Source organism: Maniola hyperantus, chromosome 1, assembly GCF_902806685.2.
Source record: "Maniola hyperantus chromosome 1, iAphHyp1.2, whole genome shotgun sequence".
Lineage (NCBI taxonomy): Eukaryota > Metazoa > Arthropoda > Insecta > Lepidoptera > Nymphalidae > Maniola > Maniola hyperantus.
In genome coordinates, this window is record NC_048536.1 from 379,277 (window position 1) to 397,758 (window position 18,482).

An 18,482-nucleotide genomic window follows, 5' to 3' on the forward strand; every position below is an offset into this window, starting at 1 on the left:
CAAAAGGTGAAATTTTAAATGATGACGGCGTCGGCCATAACACGAGCGCAGGGTCTTTGAGAGCGCCGGCATCGACGCATCTTTGGAGGTGTCGCATTAGAGGGCGCTCGGCGCCCCCTTAGACCCGGCGCCGGTGAAGACGCCTCTGGTTAGCAGTTAATAATGACTGCTAGTTACTACCTGTAACTGCTAGTTAATAAAGAGAATGATTGATATTATGAGTAACATGGTAGCATCATTTCTGAGAGCCTTCACCGCAATCCTACGTAGGGTGCAGCCTATTATTTAGTTCTATATCCCTTTTCACTAAGTAAGTAATTAGTTTTAATGAATTGATTAAATGCATAAATTATTGTGCGCTAACATCTTAGCACCCCAAGGGGGGTAAGGGGGTGCGCTAACATCTTAGCACCCCAAATGTCAACCTCACCTCCCGCGCCTGCCTGTGGTGCCCCCTGCCGCCTGCGAATCAGCGGACGAGGATATGACGACCGAAGAATGGCGGGATAACCATTCCATATGCCTTAGCTTTAAATAATACAGACCAGAGACGGGCAGCAGCGTCACTGGTGCGAAATAGCCTACATCCCTGCGCTGACCACCCCGCCTGCCCAGCGTGGTCAGTATGGCCACTACTTCTAATGAGCAGCGCCAATTTGGCGCGCTCTTGGAAAGGCCTATGTCCAGCAGTGGACGCAAATAGGCTGATGGATTGGATTGGATTGGATAAATTATTGTCGTAATGTGTATCTGTAGGGCGATTGTCTAAAACCTGCATCAATCATTATTACAATCTCCATTGTTCTGATTGGCTGAATTTGTGCGATTCCTGTTGCAACAATGCATTGTAACCAATAGTGAGCGAGCATTAACCAATCAGAGATGATTGCGATCGTGACATTGTAGCTGTCAAACAACCGCGGTAGGGCCACTGAATGTGTGTGACTATGAAGGACTAAGAGTCAGCGCGTGCCAGACCTTCGTTATTTTATAAAAGCTGGAATTTTCTCTGCGTGTTGTCCCCAACACAGGAAGGAACGATCAGTGACTATGGAGTTTGGATCATGGTGGATTTGGCAGATAACAGGTAACAAGGACGTTTAAAGTCTTACGTCAAAGTAACAAATCTAGTTTTTTTTATATTTTGTTTGGAATAGTATTAAAAATCGTATCATGCATTGCCAGACACAGAATCGTCGCAACCCCCTGCCAGATATTAATTGAACTCTTATCCATTGAGGAGTTCCGTCCTTCATCTCTGAAGATATTCACCAGATCTTTACCAAATAGAAATGGAACCACCTCTGAAGTATGTCCTACAAAACAAAAAAAGAATCATCAAAATCGGTTCATAATTGACGGAGTAGGTAATCGCGTAACAAACATACAAAAAAAACATACAGTCGAATTGAGAACCTTCTCCTTTTTTTGAAGTCGGTTACAAAGATCCAGCACCACACAAGTCAAAGTTCTTTATCCCTGACCCCATTTATAAACTCTGTAAATCCAAAGCACAACAATTTCAGAAAACGTAAACCGATATTCCAGCATTCAAAGTGCCAGAGAAGGAAGTGAGGCTCAAACTTTGCGCCAGGGACACGAAAATATGAGTCCCATAGAAATATGAGCATTTCCAACTCTGTTATATCTACTGTCGTCCTTTTTGTAACGGATAGAACTAGTCGAATAGGGCTACCAAATCCTTTGGACAAAATCTGTTTTTCGCGCATGTAAATTTAGGTTCAAGGCATATTGTGGCAGATAGTCAACTATTAGAATGCATTTTTCTGAATAAAATCTATCTAAATATATAAAGGGAAAAGATTGACTGACTGACTGACTGACTGACTGACCTATCTATCAACGCACAGCTCAAACTACAAGACGGAAATTTGGCATGCAGATAGCTATTATGACGTAGGCATCCGCTAATAAAGGACTTTTGAAAATTCAACCCCTAAGGGGGTGAAATAGGGGTTTGAAGTTTGTGTAGTCCACGCGGACGAAGTCGCGAGCATGAGCTAGTAAATATATAAAAGGAAAAGGATCTATCAACGCACAGCTAACTACTGGACGGATCGGACTGAAATTTGGCATGCAGATAGCTGTTATGTCGTAAGAAAGGACTTTTGAAAATTCAATTTATTATAATTATTCCAAAAAAAAAAATTGCCGACAGTATATTTTTATTTCGGCTGACGCCACGCTGATGTTAATGAGACATGGTTCCAGCGCAATAGCAATTTGCGGGACTTATACCACTGGTTCGGAATGCCTGTAGTGTGGCAGCCCTAGTGGCAAGGCACTGAATCGTGACCTTCGCACTGAATAATGCAACAAAATGACTTTCATATCGACACACTGCAAGTTTACAGTTGCTCTGCCGCGATCATTTCAGTACGTTTTATTTTATTGAAAACTTACCCTCTTACTGTGTTGCCGTTTACGTTCTGAAATATTTTATTTTTGTTATTTTGCTTCGATTTGAAATAACTTTTTAGTAATAAATGTTTGCAATATTACGATCATTTCAGTACGTTTTATTTTATTGAAAACTTACCTTCTACTGTGTTGCCGTTTACGTTCTGAAATATTTTATTTTTGTTATTTTGCTTCGATTTGAAATAACTTTTTAGTAATAAATGTTTGCAATATTACGATCATTTCAGTACGTTTTATTTTATTGAAAACTTACCTTCTTACTGTGTTGCCGTTTACGTTCTGAAATATTTTATTTTTGTTATTTTGCTTCGATTTGAAATAACATTTTAGTAATAAATGTTTGCAATATTACGATCATATCAGTACGTTTTATTTTATTGAAAACTTACCCTCTTACTGTGTTGCCGTTTACGTTCTGAAATATTTTATTTTTGTTATTTTGCTTCGATTTGAAATAACTTTTTAGTAATAAATGTTTGCAATATTACGATAATTTCAGTACGTTTTATTTTATTGAAAACTTACCCTCTTACTGTGTTGCCGTTTACGTTCTGAAATATTTTATTTTTGTTATTTTGCTTCGATTTGAAATAACTTTTTAGTAATAAATGTTTGCAATATTATTTATATTACAATATCTTTGATCAGTAGGTACCCTTATTATAAATGCGAAAGTGTGTTTGTTTGTTGGGTTGTTGGTTTGTCTTCCAATCACGTCGCAACGGTGCAACGGATTGACGTGATTTTGCATGGGTATAGATAAAGACCTGGAAAGTGACATAGGCTACTTTTTATCCCGGAATATCAAAGAGTTCCTACGGGATGTTTAAAAAACCTAATTCCACGCATACGAAGCCCCGGGCATTAGCTAGTATTATTTATATTACAATATCTTTAATTTTTAATCTTTAATCTAAATATATAAAAGGATTAACTGACTGACTGATCTATCAACGCACAGCTCAAACTACAAGACGGATCGGGCTGAAATTTGGCATGCAGATAACTATTATGACGTAGGCATCCGCTAAGAAAGGATTTTTGAAAATTCAACCCCTAAAGGGGTGAAATAGGGGTATGAAATTTCTACGCGGATGAAGTCGCGAGCATAAGCTAGTAGGTATATTATACAGCGGTCGATGAAGAGAGCTATGCTTTGAAGTTACATATACGTAATCAAATCAGGAGATCAGTGCCCGTAGTACAAGATTTTACGTCTCACCAAACCAAACCAAATTCGAGAGTCGAAATACTTCCGCGTTACAGTAAACTGGTTGTCTACACTTCTACAGCCAGCGCTCCAAGCGGAAATATTGCGAAATTAAAATCAGTGGCATTGAATATTTGACTACAATTCAAGGCTGTTTAGGTCCATTTTACTGTAACGCGGAAGTATTTCGACTCTCGAATTTGGTTTCGTTTGGTGAGACGTAAAATCTTGTACTACGGGTACTGTAGGAGAACCAGAGTAATCGACATAGCTCAACGAGTTGCAAAGCTGAAGTGGACGACAAAAGGTAAAGCACATAGTACAACCGATAGACGTTGGGGTCCCAAGGTGCTGGAATGGCGACCTCGCACCGGGAATCGTCGGAAGACCCCCACCAAACCGCTGGATTCAGAGGCGGCGCAAGATCGTGGCGAGTATTATTCCTACAAAAAACCTATGTCCAGCAGTGGCCTTCTATCGGTTGATAATAATGATGATGATGATCCTTGGGTTTAATTACCTACCTAGACATTTGGTGTAACTCCTGAATAATACATTTTACCCGTAACACTTATAGGTATAGGTACGCCTCATCAAAGATTAGGAAATGTAATTAATCCCGTATAATCTCGAGGAATTCTTCTTACACCGGATTTTATTTTATAATGAACCTCTTTAGAGACGTAAATTAATTTAAATGAGATGAAAATAAGAAAACTCGAGTGAAATTTTATTCCTTGGAAATAATTACGGTCTAATTTAAAATGTACACTAATGGATACTTCACATGGGACAAGAGTATGAGAGTAGGAGAGGTGGAGTTGGATAGAGTCAGTCATTCTCATTTTGCGTGTCACCTTACGCGACAGGTTGAGATGACAATCGGGTTATAAGGCGGAGGGGCGCCCCGCACACCCGCACGTCATCCGCACTCGCCCGCACCGGGTTAGTGTGCAGGTGTGCGGGGCGTTCCCTCTCCCTATTGGCATCTCGATCTATCGCCGACGACCCGGTAGCACAGGATACTTAATAGTTAGATATAGACCGTTTTTCCTTAGTTTCCTTCAAAGTTAAACAAATCGCAAAAACCTTCTTGGAAAATACTAAGCGACGTGTTTTGCCCGGCGCTTTGGACCTTCTGGAGTTAGGTTTTCCACTTGTATCATCACTTCATTGTCAGTTCGCGGTAACAAGATCGTATGGGCCGCGCGTACTGCGCCTCTCGAGCATTTCATTGTCAGTTCGCGGTAACAAGATCGTATGGGCCGCGCGTACTGCGCCTCTCGAGCATTTCATTGTCAGTTCGCGGTAACAAGATCGTATGGGCCGCGCGTACTGCGCCTCTCGAGCATTTCATTGTCAGTTCGCGGTAACAAGATCGTATGGGCCGCGCGTACTGCGCCTCTCGAGCATTTCATTGTCAGTTCGCGGTAACAAGATCGTATGGGCCGCGCGTACTGCGCCTCTCGAGCATTTCATTGTCAGTTCGCGGTAACAAGATCGTATGGGCCGCGCGTACTGCGCCTCTCGAGCATTTCATTGTCAGTTCGCGGTAACAAGATCGTATGGGCCGCGCGTACTGCGCCTCTCGAGCATTTCATTGTCAGTTCGCGGTAACAAGATCGTATGGGCCGCGCGTACTGCGCCTCTCGAGCATTTCATTGTCAGTTCGCGGTAACAAGATCGTATGGGCCGCGCGTACTGCGCCTCTCGAGCATTTCATTGTCAGTTCGCGGTAACAAGATCGTATGGGCCGCGCGTACTGCGCCTCTCGAGCATTTCATTGTCAGTTCGCGGTAACAAGATCGTATGGGCCGCGCGTACTGCGCCTCTCGAGCATTTCATTGTCAGTTCGCGGTAACAAGATCGTATGGGCCGCGCGTACTGCGCCTCTCGAGCATTTCATTGTCAGTTCGCGGTAACAAGATCGTATGGGCCGCGCGTACTGCGCCTCTCGAGCATTTCATTGTCAGTTCGCGGTAACAAGATCGTATGGGCCGCGCGTACTGCGCCTCTCGAGCATTTCATTGTCAGTTCGCGGTAACAAGATCGTATGGGCCGCGCGTACTGCGCCTCTCGAGCATTTCATTGTCAGTTCGCGGTAACAAGATCGTATGGGCCGCGCGTACTGCGCCTCTCGAGCATTTCATTGTCAGTTCGCGGTAACAAGATCGTATGGGCCGCGCGTACTGCGCCTCTCGAGCATTTCATTGTCAGTTCGCGGTAACAAGATCGTATGGGCCGCGCGTACTGCGCCTCTCGAGCATTTCATTGTCAGTTCGCGGTAACAAGATCGTATGGGCCGCGCGTACTGCGCCTCTCAAGCATTTCAGCGAGAAGTTTACCTTTTAGGCAATCTATAGAAAAATAAAGTAGGAATATTCTAAAATAAATAACAATATGTTGTTATGATAGCCTAGTGGTTAGAACGTCCTCCTCCTAGTCGAAGGTCGGGGGTTCGACTCCCGGCATGCACCTCTAACTTTCGGTGTTTTGTGCGTTTTAATTAAATATCACTTGCTTTAACGGTGAAGGAAAACATTGTGAGGAAAGAGTTCTCCATAATGTTCTCAAAGTTGTGTGAAGTCTGCCAAAACGCACTTGGCCAGCTTAGTGGACTATGGCCAATACCCTTCTCACTCTGAGAGGAAACCTATGCTCTGTAGTGAGCCGGTGATGATGATGAAATAACAATATTTAGATACTTAGATGTTTTTTTACATTGTAATATTCAACTTAAACATAAAAATAATAATTTAGTTTTTCATAAAAAGAAACTAGCGTAAAAATTGTAACTCGACAGAACAGCAAAACTAAAAACTGCTTTAGTTAATTTGCTCGCGTTTTGTCGCTTGCTCACAACAAAGTCTCGCTTTATATAAAAAGGAGGAAAAACTGCTAATTACCGTCATTCGTTGGATTTTGCTGCTTTTTTGGACTCACGTGAAATTCCAGGGAGTAGATTGAAATTTGTAATTAAAAAGGTAACAATTAAACTTCAGTAGGTACCTACCCTCCTTTTATCTAGGTAAGGTAAGAAATATTAAAACCTTAGCCTCCTAGTCGAAGAGGGATTCGATCATAGAGATATACCTTAGTACATAATTAGTTCAATGGGATCGATTGACTTTTTGTAACTTTTCGGAGTTATGTGCGTTTAAAACTATACGCTATTTTACACCAAGCGAGAAATATTACAAATGGGATAGTATTAGCAATAAGCAATCAAAAAATGATAATTTCAGTTTATAAAATTGTATAATTATATAATTGTTTGCTTTACCTACTACCAAAAGAGCACCAGCAAGTAACTCGGCATGTGTCAATATAAAATAGGCACGGGATGTTCGCGCTCCCGATCGGCCCGTGATATCACTGGGGGCCATGCCTGAAAATCAGCGCTGCAGTCGACCGGCTGCAGCAATAAGCTGAGGCAGCGCCCCGTTCGGCCAAGATAGACAGTAAGCTAGTTTTAAGAAGTGGGTGCCTGGGTCTTGGGGAACCAGGGAGCACGGACACTGGTCGGCTCCTTGGTTCCCCAGCGACTACGGCACCCTACCTGTTTCAAAACTTCAATGGGGCTCTCATATAAATAACTTATCGAACAGACTTAGTTCTGCCGCATATGCGGTAAAAAAGATTCGCCAGTTGACAGACATAGAAACTGCGAGACTAGTATATTTTAGTTACTTTCACAGCATTATGTCATATGGTATATTATTATGGGGTAATGCTGCTGATATTAATTCTATTTTTGTGCTGCAGAAAAGGGCTGTTCGAGCCATATACAGTATGGGGCCACGAGAGTCGCTGAGAACTAAATTTAGGGAAGTTAAAATTATGACAGTGCATAATCAATATATTTTTGAAAATTTACTGTACGTACATAAAAACATAAATAAATTAAAAAAAAAAAGTGACTGTCATAATATAAATACTAGAAATAAAAATAAACTTGTAATTCCCGCCTCTAGGCTCAGTAAAGTTAGCAATTCATTTGCTCGTAATTCCATACGTTTCTATAATAAGCTTCCAGAAGACATATTGGAGATGTCTCTCAACAAGTTCAAAGTTTTCATAAAACGTAAACTAATTGAAAAATCCTATTACAATGTAAAGGATTATTTAAATGATAAGCAAGCTTGGGAATGAGTTGCTTAACGACTTTGTGATAGTTCTAATAAGTTTCAATAAATTTGTAAAGTGGTGATAATAAAAAGAATACCCGGCTGAGTTTGTTGTGGGCTCTTCTCAGACCTGGGCGCGTTTGGAACCCTCGTAGCTTTAGTTTTAAGTTTGCGTTATAATTATCACCACTATATTATCTTACAAATCTAACACTATACCAGACAATCAATAAGAGTAATTTATTACCTATTTTGAATAAATCATTTGACTTTGACTTTGACTTTACCTATTTGTAAATTTGGCTGAATAAAAGGTTTTTATTATTATATTATTATTATTATATTTTTTAGGGTTCCGTAAAAGGAAAAACGGAACCCTTACAGGATCACTTTGTTGTCTGTCTGTCTGTCTGTCGGTCTGTCAAGAAACCTAAAGGGTACTTCCCGTTGACCTAGAATCTTGAAATTTGGCAGGTAGGTAGGTTTTAGAGCTGACATTTCGGGAAAAATCTGAAAACCGTGAATTTGTGGTTACATCACACAACAAAAATTAAATTGTGGTCATAAACTAATAATTAGTATTTTAAATTTTCGAAGTAAGATAACTATATCAAGAGGGTAATCATATGAAAGGTCTTCACCTGTACATTCTAAAACAGATTTATTTTTATTTTTATGCATCATAGTTTTTGAATTGTCGTGCAAAATGTCGAAAAAATACGACTGTGTTACAGAACCCTCGTTGCGCGAGCCTGACTCGCACTTGGCCGGTTTTTGTATAGTATTCTACGTACTAAATTAAAAAGTATTATTGAATCGAATTTTACAATGAGCTAAAAGCCCCAGCATCGACCCAGCGCAGCGGCCAGCAGTATCACACGTGCTAATGTGAAAAGTAAACGAACCGAGGCCGGCCGAATTAATTCCGTCATTCCGGAAAATGAAGCCAATTCCATTTAATCCATCTATCGTCTCTATTTGTACATATATACACGTACGTGCGTTTAATGACGTCATAAGCTAAGTAGATAATATGTTACGTCATGAGTCATACATAACTAGCTGATGCTTGCGACTTCATCCGCGTGGATTTAGGTTTTTAAAAATCTTGTGTGATTATCAGTACCCTTATTATAAATGCGAAAGTGTGTTTGTTTCTTGGTTTATTGGTTTGTTGGTTTGTCCTTCAATCGCAACGGGTGTAACGGAATGACGCGATTCTTTGCATGGGTATAGATAAAGACCTGGAAAGTGACATAGGCTATTTTTTATCCCGGAAAATCAAAGAGTTCCAACGAGATCTTCAAAAAACATATTTCCACGCGCGGGCATTATCTAGTCTAGGATAAAAGTCGCCTATGTTACTCTCCAAGTCGATTCGATTCGCGATTTCGCGTTCGATTTTTTTTTCTATCGTGAAAATTGTACCCAATCGAGTCTTCATTTCATGCGAAATTCAGATTAAAAACCCAAACGGTACTTACATACCTACCTATTGGAACATCAAAGTCATTGTACCTATTTATATTTTCAAATAAAAAGCTTCAAAAAGTGACAAAATTTTGTATTTAAATGCCGTTAAGTACCAGTACGACTCCCTAATCTAGTAGCTGTGGCAGCCAATACGTACCAAAAATATTACATTTTTATAACCTTGAGTGCTTATAAGCCCCAGAAAATTTGTTGTTATTTGAATTACGCGGGATTACTCGATTATTCAGCGTTATATTATGGGATTAGACTTAATTCCGAACTCTCCCAAACGTTGTAGACAAGTTTATCCCCGTTCGAAATTAAATACTTTCGCCGAATATACCTCTTGTGCCTCTGCCGTACTCAGAGTCGCTTAATCATTACTTAAGTTTAGTTAAAACGAGACTGAGCTATATCTCTCACATAAATGTGTCTCGCTATAACTTAATCTTAAGTAACGATTAGCGACTCTGAGTACGGCAGTAAGACATACGTCTATACTTTCTCCTTGTTAGTATATCGCCTTGTATTGCTACTAAGTTTGACCTAGTTAAAACACTTATTTGCCATCCAAACCAGAACTGCAGTGCAAGAACAATCACTGCGATTATTTCTCACGGTTTTTGCAAGGCTTTTTCGATGAAACCGTTTGGGTTGTGGCCGTACTGTCAACTACGCAGTATTACAATTTCCATTGGTTGAGCCAAAGTTGCAATTATTAATCATCCAATTGAGAACTTGTAATTACTTGTAATTACTTAGTGAATATTTAATTTATTATAGTGCTTTTCCTGAAACTCTGTAGTCTTTTCAAAGCGTGAATAAATGCCGCATGAATCTTATATCCAAGTTTTGCTTGTAGATAGAGTGTTATAGCACTTATATGATTATATTGTTTGTTTTAGACTACAGCCTTAAATATGAGTCCTTGTAGACTAAGCATATTGTGCGACAACGGTTTCTCGTCGCTTTTTCTTGGACACAGCCACGAGTGAGATATATATCGCATCCATTGTGCTTGGTCTGTTTCTGTTGTTCTGCGTGCACAGGTTTGAAGCTAGGGTAGGCATGAGTTAGCTAGGAACCTGTTTATTGGCAGGTCGTAATGAAAAATATGCATTGAGCTATTACAACTGGGGTAAGCAGTGCATTTATGCCTCTATGACCTGCACGCGACTGCGAGGTACTACAAGTTGTGCCGAGAGAGCCCTGAAGAGCGATCCAGTGGAAACTCACTAATACACTTTACACTAATATCAGACTGGTGCAAACTTCACTAATTCAGTTATATTGGTTTACTTTATATGATGTTTCCCAATAAAGCAATAATGATGAGAACTGCTCTTCAGCTTCACTCGCCAGGGGGCAACATAGTGAGAGATTGCGGCATGCACAGGGCCGCGTGGTACAATCACTTTTTAGGGTTCCGTAGTAAACAAGGAACCCTTATAGTTTCGCCATGTGCGTCCGTCTGTCCGTCCGTCCGTCCTCGGTTAATCTCAGAGACTATTAGTGCTAGAAATTTGTAATTTGGCATGGGTATAAATATAAATCACGCCGACAAAGTGGTGAAATAAAATTGTGATAAATATTTTGTAGCTGTGACGATTCTAACATATTATATTTTACTTTTAAAGTAGGTCTATTTTACTTTCGGATCTAAAATTTTAATGAATTCGTGGACATTTTTGTGAACTAAACTAAGGTCTGTAATGGCATTGGGGAAATAATTGAATTAATTGGGTTCAAAGGGAAGAGGCATCTGACCCGCAATTGGATATTAAATTTTTTTCCTTTACAGTTTCGCTCGGAAAAATAATAGGAATGTCGAAATTTCTGTACCCTTATTATAAATGCGAAAGTATGTTTGTTTGTTGGTTTGTTGGTTTGTTGGTTTGTCCTTCAATCACGTCGCAACGGTGCAACGGATTGACGTGATATTTTGCATGGTTATAGATGAAGACTTGGAGTGACATAGACTACTTTTTATCCCGGAAAATCAAAGAGTTCCCACGGGATTTTTAAAAAACACACGGTCGGTCGGACAAAGTCGCGGGCATCAGCTAGTCTGGAATAAAAGTGGTGATAGCCGAGTGGTTAAGACGTCCGCCTTCTTTTCAGGACGTCAAGGTTCGACTCCGGGTACGCACCACTAACTTTTCGAAGTTATATGCGTTTTCAACAATTAAATATCGGTGAAGGAAAACATCGTGAGGAAACCTGCATGCCTGGGAGTTCACCATGTTCTCAAAGGTGTGTGAAGTCTACCAATCCACATTGAGCCAGCGTGGCAGACTATCGCCTAAACCCTTCTCACTCAGGGTGAGAGGTAATTGTTGCACGAACTATTCGTGGAAAGAGGTCATGACCTTCAGTAATGAGAAATAATACGCAAAGAAAGAGAGAGAGCGTATAATTAGAAAGTTTATGTTTTATGCATTGTTCTGACAAGAAACCGGCCCGCTCAAATTGACGGCCTTCGTTCAATTCATTAAATTCTCTCTCAAAAATGGAATTATTGTTCTCATGGACTAAGAGCCAGCGCGTGTTAGACCTTGGTTATTTTATAAAAGCTGAAAGATTGTATTGTCCTCAACACAGGGAGGAACGATCAGCGAGGGACTTTGAAGTTTGGTTCATGGTGGCTTTGGAAGATAACAGGTAATAAAGGTGTACAATATCTTACATCAAAGTAAAAAGTCTAATTTTTTATATTTTCTTCGGAATAGTAGTCAAAGTCACGTTATGCATTGCCTGACAATATGGTGGCAACCGCCTTCCAGACACCCTTAAAGTTTAATTCTTTAGTTTATCTCTTTTCTCTTCGTTTGCCATAGTGGCTCGTTTGTAAAACCTGGAGAGGTCAGGCAATTGCTCCCCACCTGCCGCCTATACCGGACCTACCTATTGTATTTTATTTTACTCTTGTGTTTATAACTTTACCTAAAGAATTTATTTAACCAGTAGGTAACTTATTGGTGATCTTTTTGATCTCCGATAGACTGACAGAGGAACACGGCGCTATGGATTGGTAAGAGCCAGGGCCGGCTTAAGCATATTCGGCGCTGGGGTGCGAAAAATAGCCTGCACCCCCCCCCCCCCAGCTATGTGACTCTTGGTCCGTGGGCCCGTGGTATTTCGCCCGGCTTGTCACCCTATCACTGGCTGTGCCCATCATGGCTCCGCTCGCGTGGTCACAGTGTAGTAGGCTTAGGTCGCCTTGCGCCCTCTGCGCCCGAGTGCACCGCACCCCTTAAACCCCCGGGTAAAGACGGCCCTGGTAAGAGCCATCACATTAACCACCCATAAATGTATCTCCCAAAGCTACTATGATCCCAATGTTGGGGACAATACGCAGGTAAACTTTCAGCTTTAGAAAATAACGAAGGTCTGGCACGCACTGGCTCTCACTGTCATAGCAGAGACAGCAGCGCGCAAACACAATAGCGGAAATTCTCCGTGATATAATAGAATTGCGCGGATGACGTCGAATGCCAGTTAATTATGTGGTTTACTTGACCTACTTTTAAAAGTGCTTTCTAAATTAAGATCGCCCGCTTGAGCATTTCTTTGGCCTTTTTAGGGTTCCGTAGTAAACAAGGAACCCTTATAGTTTCGCCATGTCCGTCAGTCTGTCCGTCCGTCCGTCCTCGGTTAATCTCAGAGACTATTAGTGCTAGAAATCTGTAATTTGGCATGGGTATAAATATTAATCACGCCGACAAAGTTGTGAAATAAAATTGTGATAAATATTTTTTTTAGGGTAGCTCCCCTACGTGTACGTGGGGATGTTTTTTTCTCTCGTCTACCCCATAGTGTGGGGTATCGTTGAATAGGTCTTTTAAAAAGGGTGTGGGAACATCATTTTCGATTTCTAGATCCGTTTGTAAAATATTATGATGTTTTAAAGTGCTAATTTTTATTAGAGTCAATTAGTGTCCCCCCCTCTATCAACCAAATAGTATCTAGTATATAGGAACGTAAAAAAATTCACAGCAGTAGTATATATAATCAATTTTTAAGGAAAACTATCATGGCTAAGAGTAGGGTTCACAGGTTAAGGAGTTATATCTGTTTTTCGAGTTTAATTATTGTACGTAGATATTATGAGTTGCATATTAATGTATATTATAGTTTTATTGTATCTATTGTATTTGTGATTGAATTGTGACTACGGAACCCTACACTGCGCGTGGCCCGCCACGCACTTGGCCGGTTTTTTTTAATTTGTGTCAATTCCCCAGCGTTCTACTGAAGACTGTTTATATCCGTATATATTTAAAGAGTTTCAATTAGAGATCTCGAAAGCAAAGCAAAAATTACAGGCATGACTTTTTACATAAATAAAACTACAGTTGAATCTCGTTAAATCTCAAATGGCAGTAAAATATTTATTAGGCAGTATTACACTACTACTAACAAGTTTTAGATAATTTTATTTTACCCAAAAAGTACTAATAAAATTACCTAAACTTGAAGTTAACAAGGCCTAAGGTAGAAAAAGTTAAGTCGATTGATTATTATAGTAAACTAGCTTATGCTCGCGACTTCGTCCGCGTGGACTACAAAATTTCAAAACCCTATTTCACCCCCTTAGGAGTTGAATTTTCAAAAATCCTTTCTTAGCGGATGCCTACGTCATAATAGCTATCTGCATGCCAAATTTCAGCCCGATCCGTCCAGTAGTTTGAGCTGTGCGTTGATAGATCAGTCAGTCAGTCAGTCAGTCATTGTCAGTCAGTCAGTCACCTTTTCCTTTTATATATATAGATTATGTTAAAAAAATTGAGTAAATAGGAAACTACAAACGAGTCGCAGGGAGCCGCTGGATTCAGGAGACGCAAGACCGTAGCGTGTGGGAGTAGTCCCTACAAGAGACCTATGTCCAGCAGTGGACGTCTATCGGTGGACAATGGGGACACTTGTAAGTTGAAGTTATTTAGAGTCAGTGAAACCCTAGTTACCAGGCACACATAAATCATGGGCAGCGAGCTTAGCATTTGACTGGTTTCGTTTGGCGGCGCGCCAGCTGGCTGCAGCGTCAACTGATACTTGAATTAACACACCTACAGCTTTGTAACACCTCCACCAACTAACATTAGTCAAGTTTACCTTTATTAATAGACGTACATGTTGTAAATATGAAAATTAGGGGTCAATTTATAAGTGACTTGGCAACCCTGATTTTCATCTAAGACCACAGACAACCAATAGTGTTTGCTGTTTGATAGCCAACCTTTACTTAGCTCTTCTCTTGGGCAACCATGGCGGCATCGACATGTATTAATTAGCTCTCTAAATTAATTTGTTATACCTAATAAAAGTGATCCAGTTCATCCACTGCTAATCTGCCTTATTATTTCCTCATAACTCACAAGAGTACATAGACGTACGGACGGGAAGAAACCTACAGGGTACTTCCCGTAGACTTAGAATCATGAAATTTTGCAGATAGGTAGGCCTTATAGCAGACATTCGGGAAAAAATCTGATAACCGTGAATTTGTGGTTACATCACACAAAAAAATTAAATTGTGGTCATGAATTAATAATTAGTATTTTCAATTTTCGATGTAAGATAACTATATCAAATGGGGTATATCTATCATATGAAAGGTCATCACCTGTGCATTCTAAAACAGATTTTTATTTATTTTTATGCATCATAGTTTTTGAATTATCGTGCAAAATGTCGAAAAAATACGACTGTATTACGGAACCCTCGTTGCGCGAGCATGACTCGCACTTGGCTGGTTTTTTTTTTAAACGAAATCACAAATTAGCTAACAGGAATATTTGTAACATTCACAACGGAATAATATAAACTTATCATGCATTCACCCCTGCCTGCCTCCGCGGGGAAGTTTTAAATCAAATGTAAGCAAAAGTTGTACCGCTTCAATTCAATACCTGTGAATTATTCATTCCACACGAATCCATTAGGGCCCATACCCCCTTTACACCCCTACATGCCCCCTCTACCCCTATGTAGGTACACCGCGATACTGAAAAGTAAATTTACTAATTAAACTCGAGTCCATATTTCAATTAGCAGATGTACTTATTTCGGTTTTACATAAAATTCTCTTACATGTTAATTGAAACCAAATGAATAATATGAATTTAAAAAAATCGGTCAAGTGTGATACGCACACGAAGGGAGGTTCCGTACCATCGTACAAGAAATAACCTCTTTTTTTTACTTTTCATGGCATCCATTTTTAAGTTTTTATTATTTGTCCTTATACTTATAGCAGCAAACAGCAAAAGAAATACACATTCTGTGAAAGTTTTATCTCTCTATAAAGAGGAAACGAAGGTATATTTGTGTACTAGCTTATGTCCGCGACTTCATATTTCACCCCCTTAGTGGTTAAATTTATTTTTCAACAAAAATAATAATTTTCAAAAAATATCCTTTCTTAGCGGATGTCTATGTCATAATAACTATCTGCATGCCAAAATTCAGCCCGATTCTTCCTTTAGTTTGAGCTTGTAAAAGGGTACCAAAAGTGAGTTAAAAGGTTAGACAGAAATGCAGGGCATTATAAGCTATTTTTGGATTGGTTATTGGGCTGTCCTCTCCTTTAAACTTGCGCGCAGACATTGGTCACACGCGCAGAGCTTACCGAGAGGTTTAATCTTTAAACTAACCTAATTATAACATGAACCTGATCAGGGCACAAAATTACTACTACAACCAATCAATTAAAATAACCTAAACGCAAAGCATTTAATAGTCGAATGAGTCTAGCGTCGGAACTAGACTGCCTTAAAATTCATTAACCACTCATATTTATACTTTCGACACAACATGTTGACGCAACGATCACGTGACTTCTGTCAGAGATAATAAATTATAAGTGCGATAACACTTGCGTTGATAGATCAGTCAGTCAGCTTTTTCTTTTTATATTGTGTACTAACTGACCCGGCGAACTTCGTACCGCCTAACAGTCGATTCTTTAATTTTTTATTTTTTCAATTTTTCTCCGTAAGAACCATCCTCGTGCTTCAAGGAATATTATAAAAAAGAATTAGCGAAATCGGTTCAGCTGTTCTCGAGATTTGCGCTTAGCAAAACATTCAGTGATTCATTTTTATATTTTTATATTCAGAGATTAAGTATTTCCGAGTTTAGCACTCCATCCATGTAATTGCCTAAATAAGGCGGAACAGCTTTCAGGAGGCTTCTGGTATCCGATCGTATGTTTCTCTATGAATAATTCATTACTACTCATGGGGTAGGTACATTAATGCTAACGCAAATAAGTGGCCGTTTGCTTTGCTCACGTGTTCTGAAGCTGATGCTGTTTTGAATATACCTTACATGAGAAAATGTAGTAGATACTTACACTCATTTACACACATTTATGCGCTAACTAATTTTATTTATAAGTCGATTAAAAATCCGTGATAGCCGCCTCCTAATCGGGAGGTCGGGAGTTCAATATAAGGCACACACCCCTAACTTTTCGTAGTTATGTGCGTTTTAAGACAGTAATTAATATAACCCGCTTAAACGAAAAGGAAAAAATCTCGAGGAAACCGGCATGCCTGAGAGTTCTCCATAATGTTCTCAAAGGTGTGAAGTTTGTCAATCCACACTTGGCCAACGTAGACTATGGCCAAACCCTTCTCATTCTGAGAGGATACCTGTGCTCATTAGTGAGCCGACGATGAGTTTATTTTAGGAACTCCACACTTTGATCTCAGCAAAGTCAATACAGACATTACAAACAATCTAAACAAGTATAATAAAGTAGGTAGCTACGTAATGTAAATGCACTGATGAGTTGTTTTAAATTTTCAACTGATAACGTCGCATGTGTGCTTAGTATGAGATTAACACCTCACCCAACGTTGATAGTATTCGAGATCGAAACATAATTACGTCAAAGTAAAATGGACCTAAGACCCCTTGAATTAAAGTCCACCGAATTTAGCTCTATAACATTTCCATTAGGAGCGCTGGCTGTAGATTTATGGACTTACGTGCGTTGTAAAACAAGACTGTTAAGGTCCATTTTACTTGAAAACTAAATTGTTTGGACGCAAAAAAATATGATTATGACGCTCGAATTCAGTCAACGTGATGAGGTGTAAAATCTCATACTAAGCACACTGTTTTCCTTGATAAGTAATTATTTTGAGGTTCGATGTACATATCAATGATATAGTCTATAGTAGTGTGCAACTGATATCTTTTTAGAGCAGTCATGTCGAAAGTTGCGGTTGTGACGGGTTCCAACAAGGGCATCGGTTTCGCCATAGTCAAGGGCTTGTGTCAGAGATTCGATGGAGTCGTGTTTTTGACGTCACGAGATGAAACCCGGGGGAAGGAAGCAGTCACTAAATTAAAAGAAATAGGACTAAACCCAGAGTACCATCAGCTTGACGTAACTGACAGAAGCAGTGTAGAGAAGTTCAGAAATCATGTCAAGGAAAAATATGGAGGTATCGATATCCTTTTCAATAACGCAGCAGTTCTTGACGCCGATGTTGATTCTAGAACATACGAAGACGCAAAAAAAGTTATCGATATAAACTACAGAGGCATTCTCGCTATGAAAGAAATAATTTACCCATTAATTAGAAACAATGGACGCATTATCAATATTTCGAGTGACTGCGGTCACCTATCAAATATAAGAAATGAACACTGGATTCAAAAATTATCCAAAAAAGATTTGTCTGAAGCTGATGTTAACGAATTTGTCGACTGGTATCTGGAATCGGTGAAGAATGGTACGTTTAATCGTGAGGATATCGCTGATGGAGCATCTGTTCCATCATATAGAGTGGCAAAGGTAGCTCTGAGTGCTGTGACTATGGTCCACCAGCGTGAATTGGAGTCCAGGAACATTTCTATCAATTCAATGCATCCTGGGCTGGTACGCACTGATATGACTAAGGGAGTAGGCTTTTACAGTATGGATGAAGCGGCTGAAACTCCAATCTACCTCGCTCTGGATGCCCCACAAACATTGAAAGGCGCCTATGTGTGGTTTGACAAAAAAGTATTAGATTGGTATGATTACAAAGCTGATTATTACTTTAAGGTGAATAGCTTGAATACAAATTAGATTTTAGTTTAAAGTTTTTTGTTGTCAAAATAAAACTCACAAATTTTTAGAAGATAAATTTATCACATAAGAAATGAATACTGGATTCAAAATTTATCCAAAAAAGACTTGTCAGAAGCTGGTGTTAATGAATTCGTCGATTGGT

At 39.6% G+C, this 18,482-nt stretch overlaps 1 protein-coding gene across 1 annotated transcript; it reads left to right on the forward strand.

Annotated features, from left to right (window-relative positions):
• Positions 1-17,443: 17,443 nt before the first annotated feature.
• On the forward strand, positions 17,444-18,343 carry LOC117982624 (carbonyl reductase [NADPH] 1-like). Its single transcript, XM_034968997.2, has one exon. The coding sequence runs from the start codon at positions 17,471-17,473 to the stop codon at positions 18,335-18,337; it is 867 nt and encodes a 288-aa protein (XP_034824888.1). The 5' UTR covers positions 17,444-17,470; the 3' UTR covers positions 18,338-18,343.
• Positions 18,344-18,482: the final 139 nt, after the last annotated feature.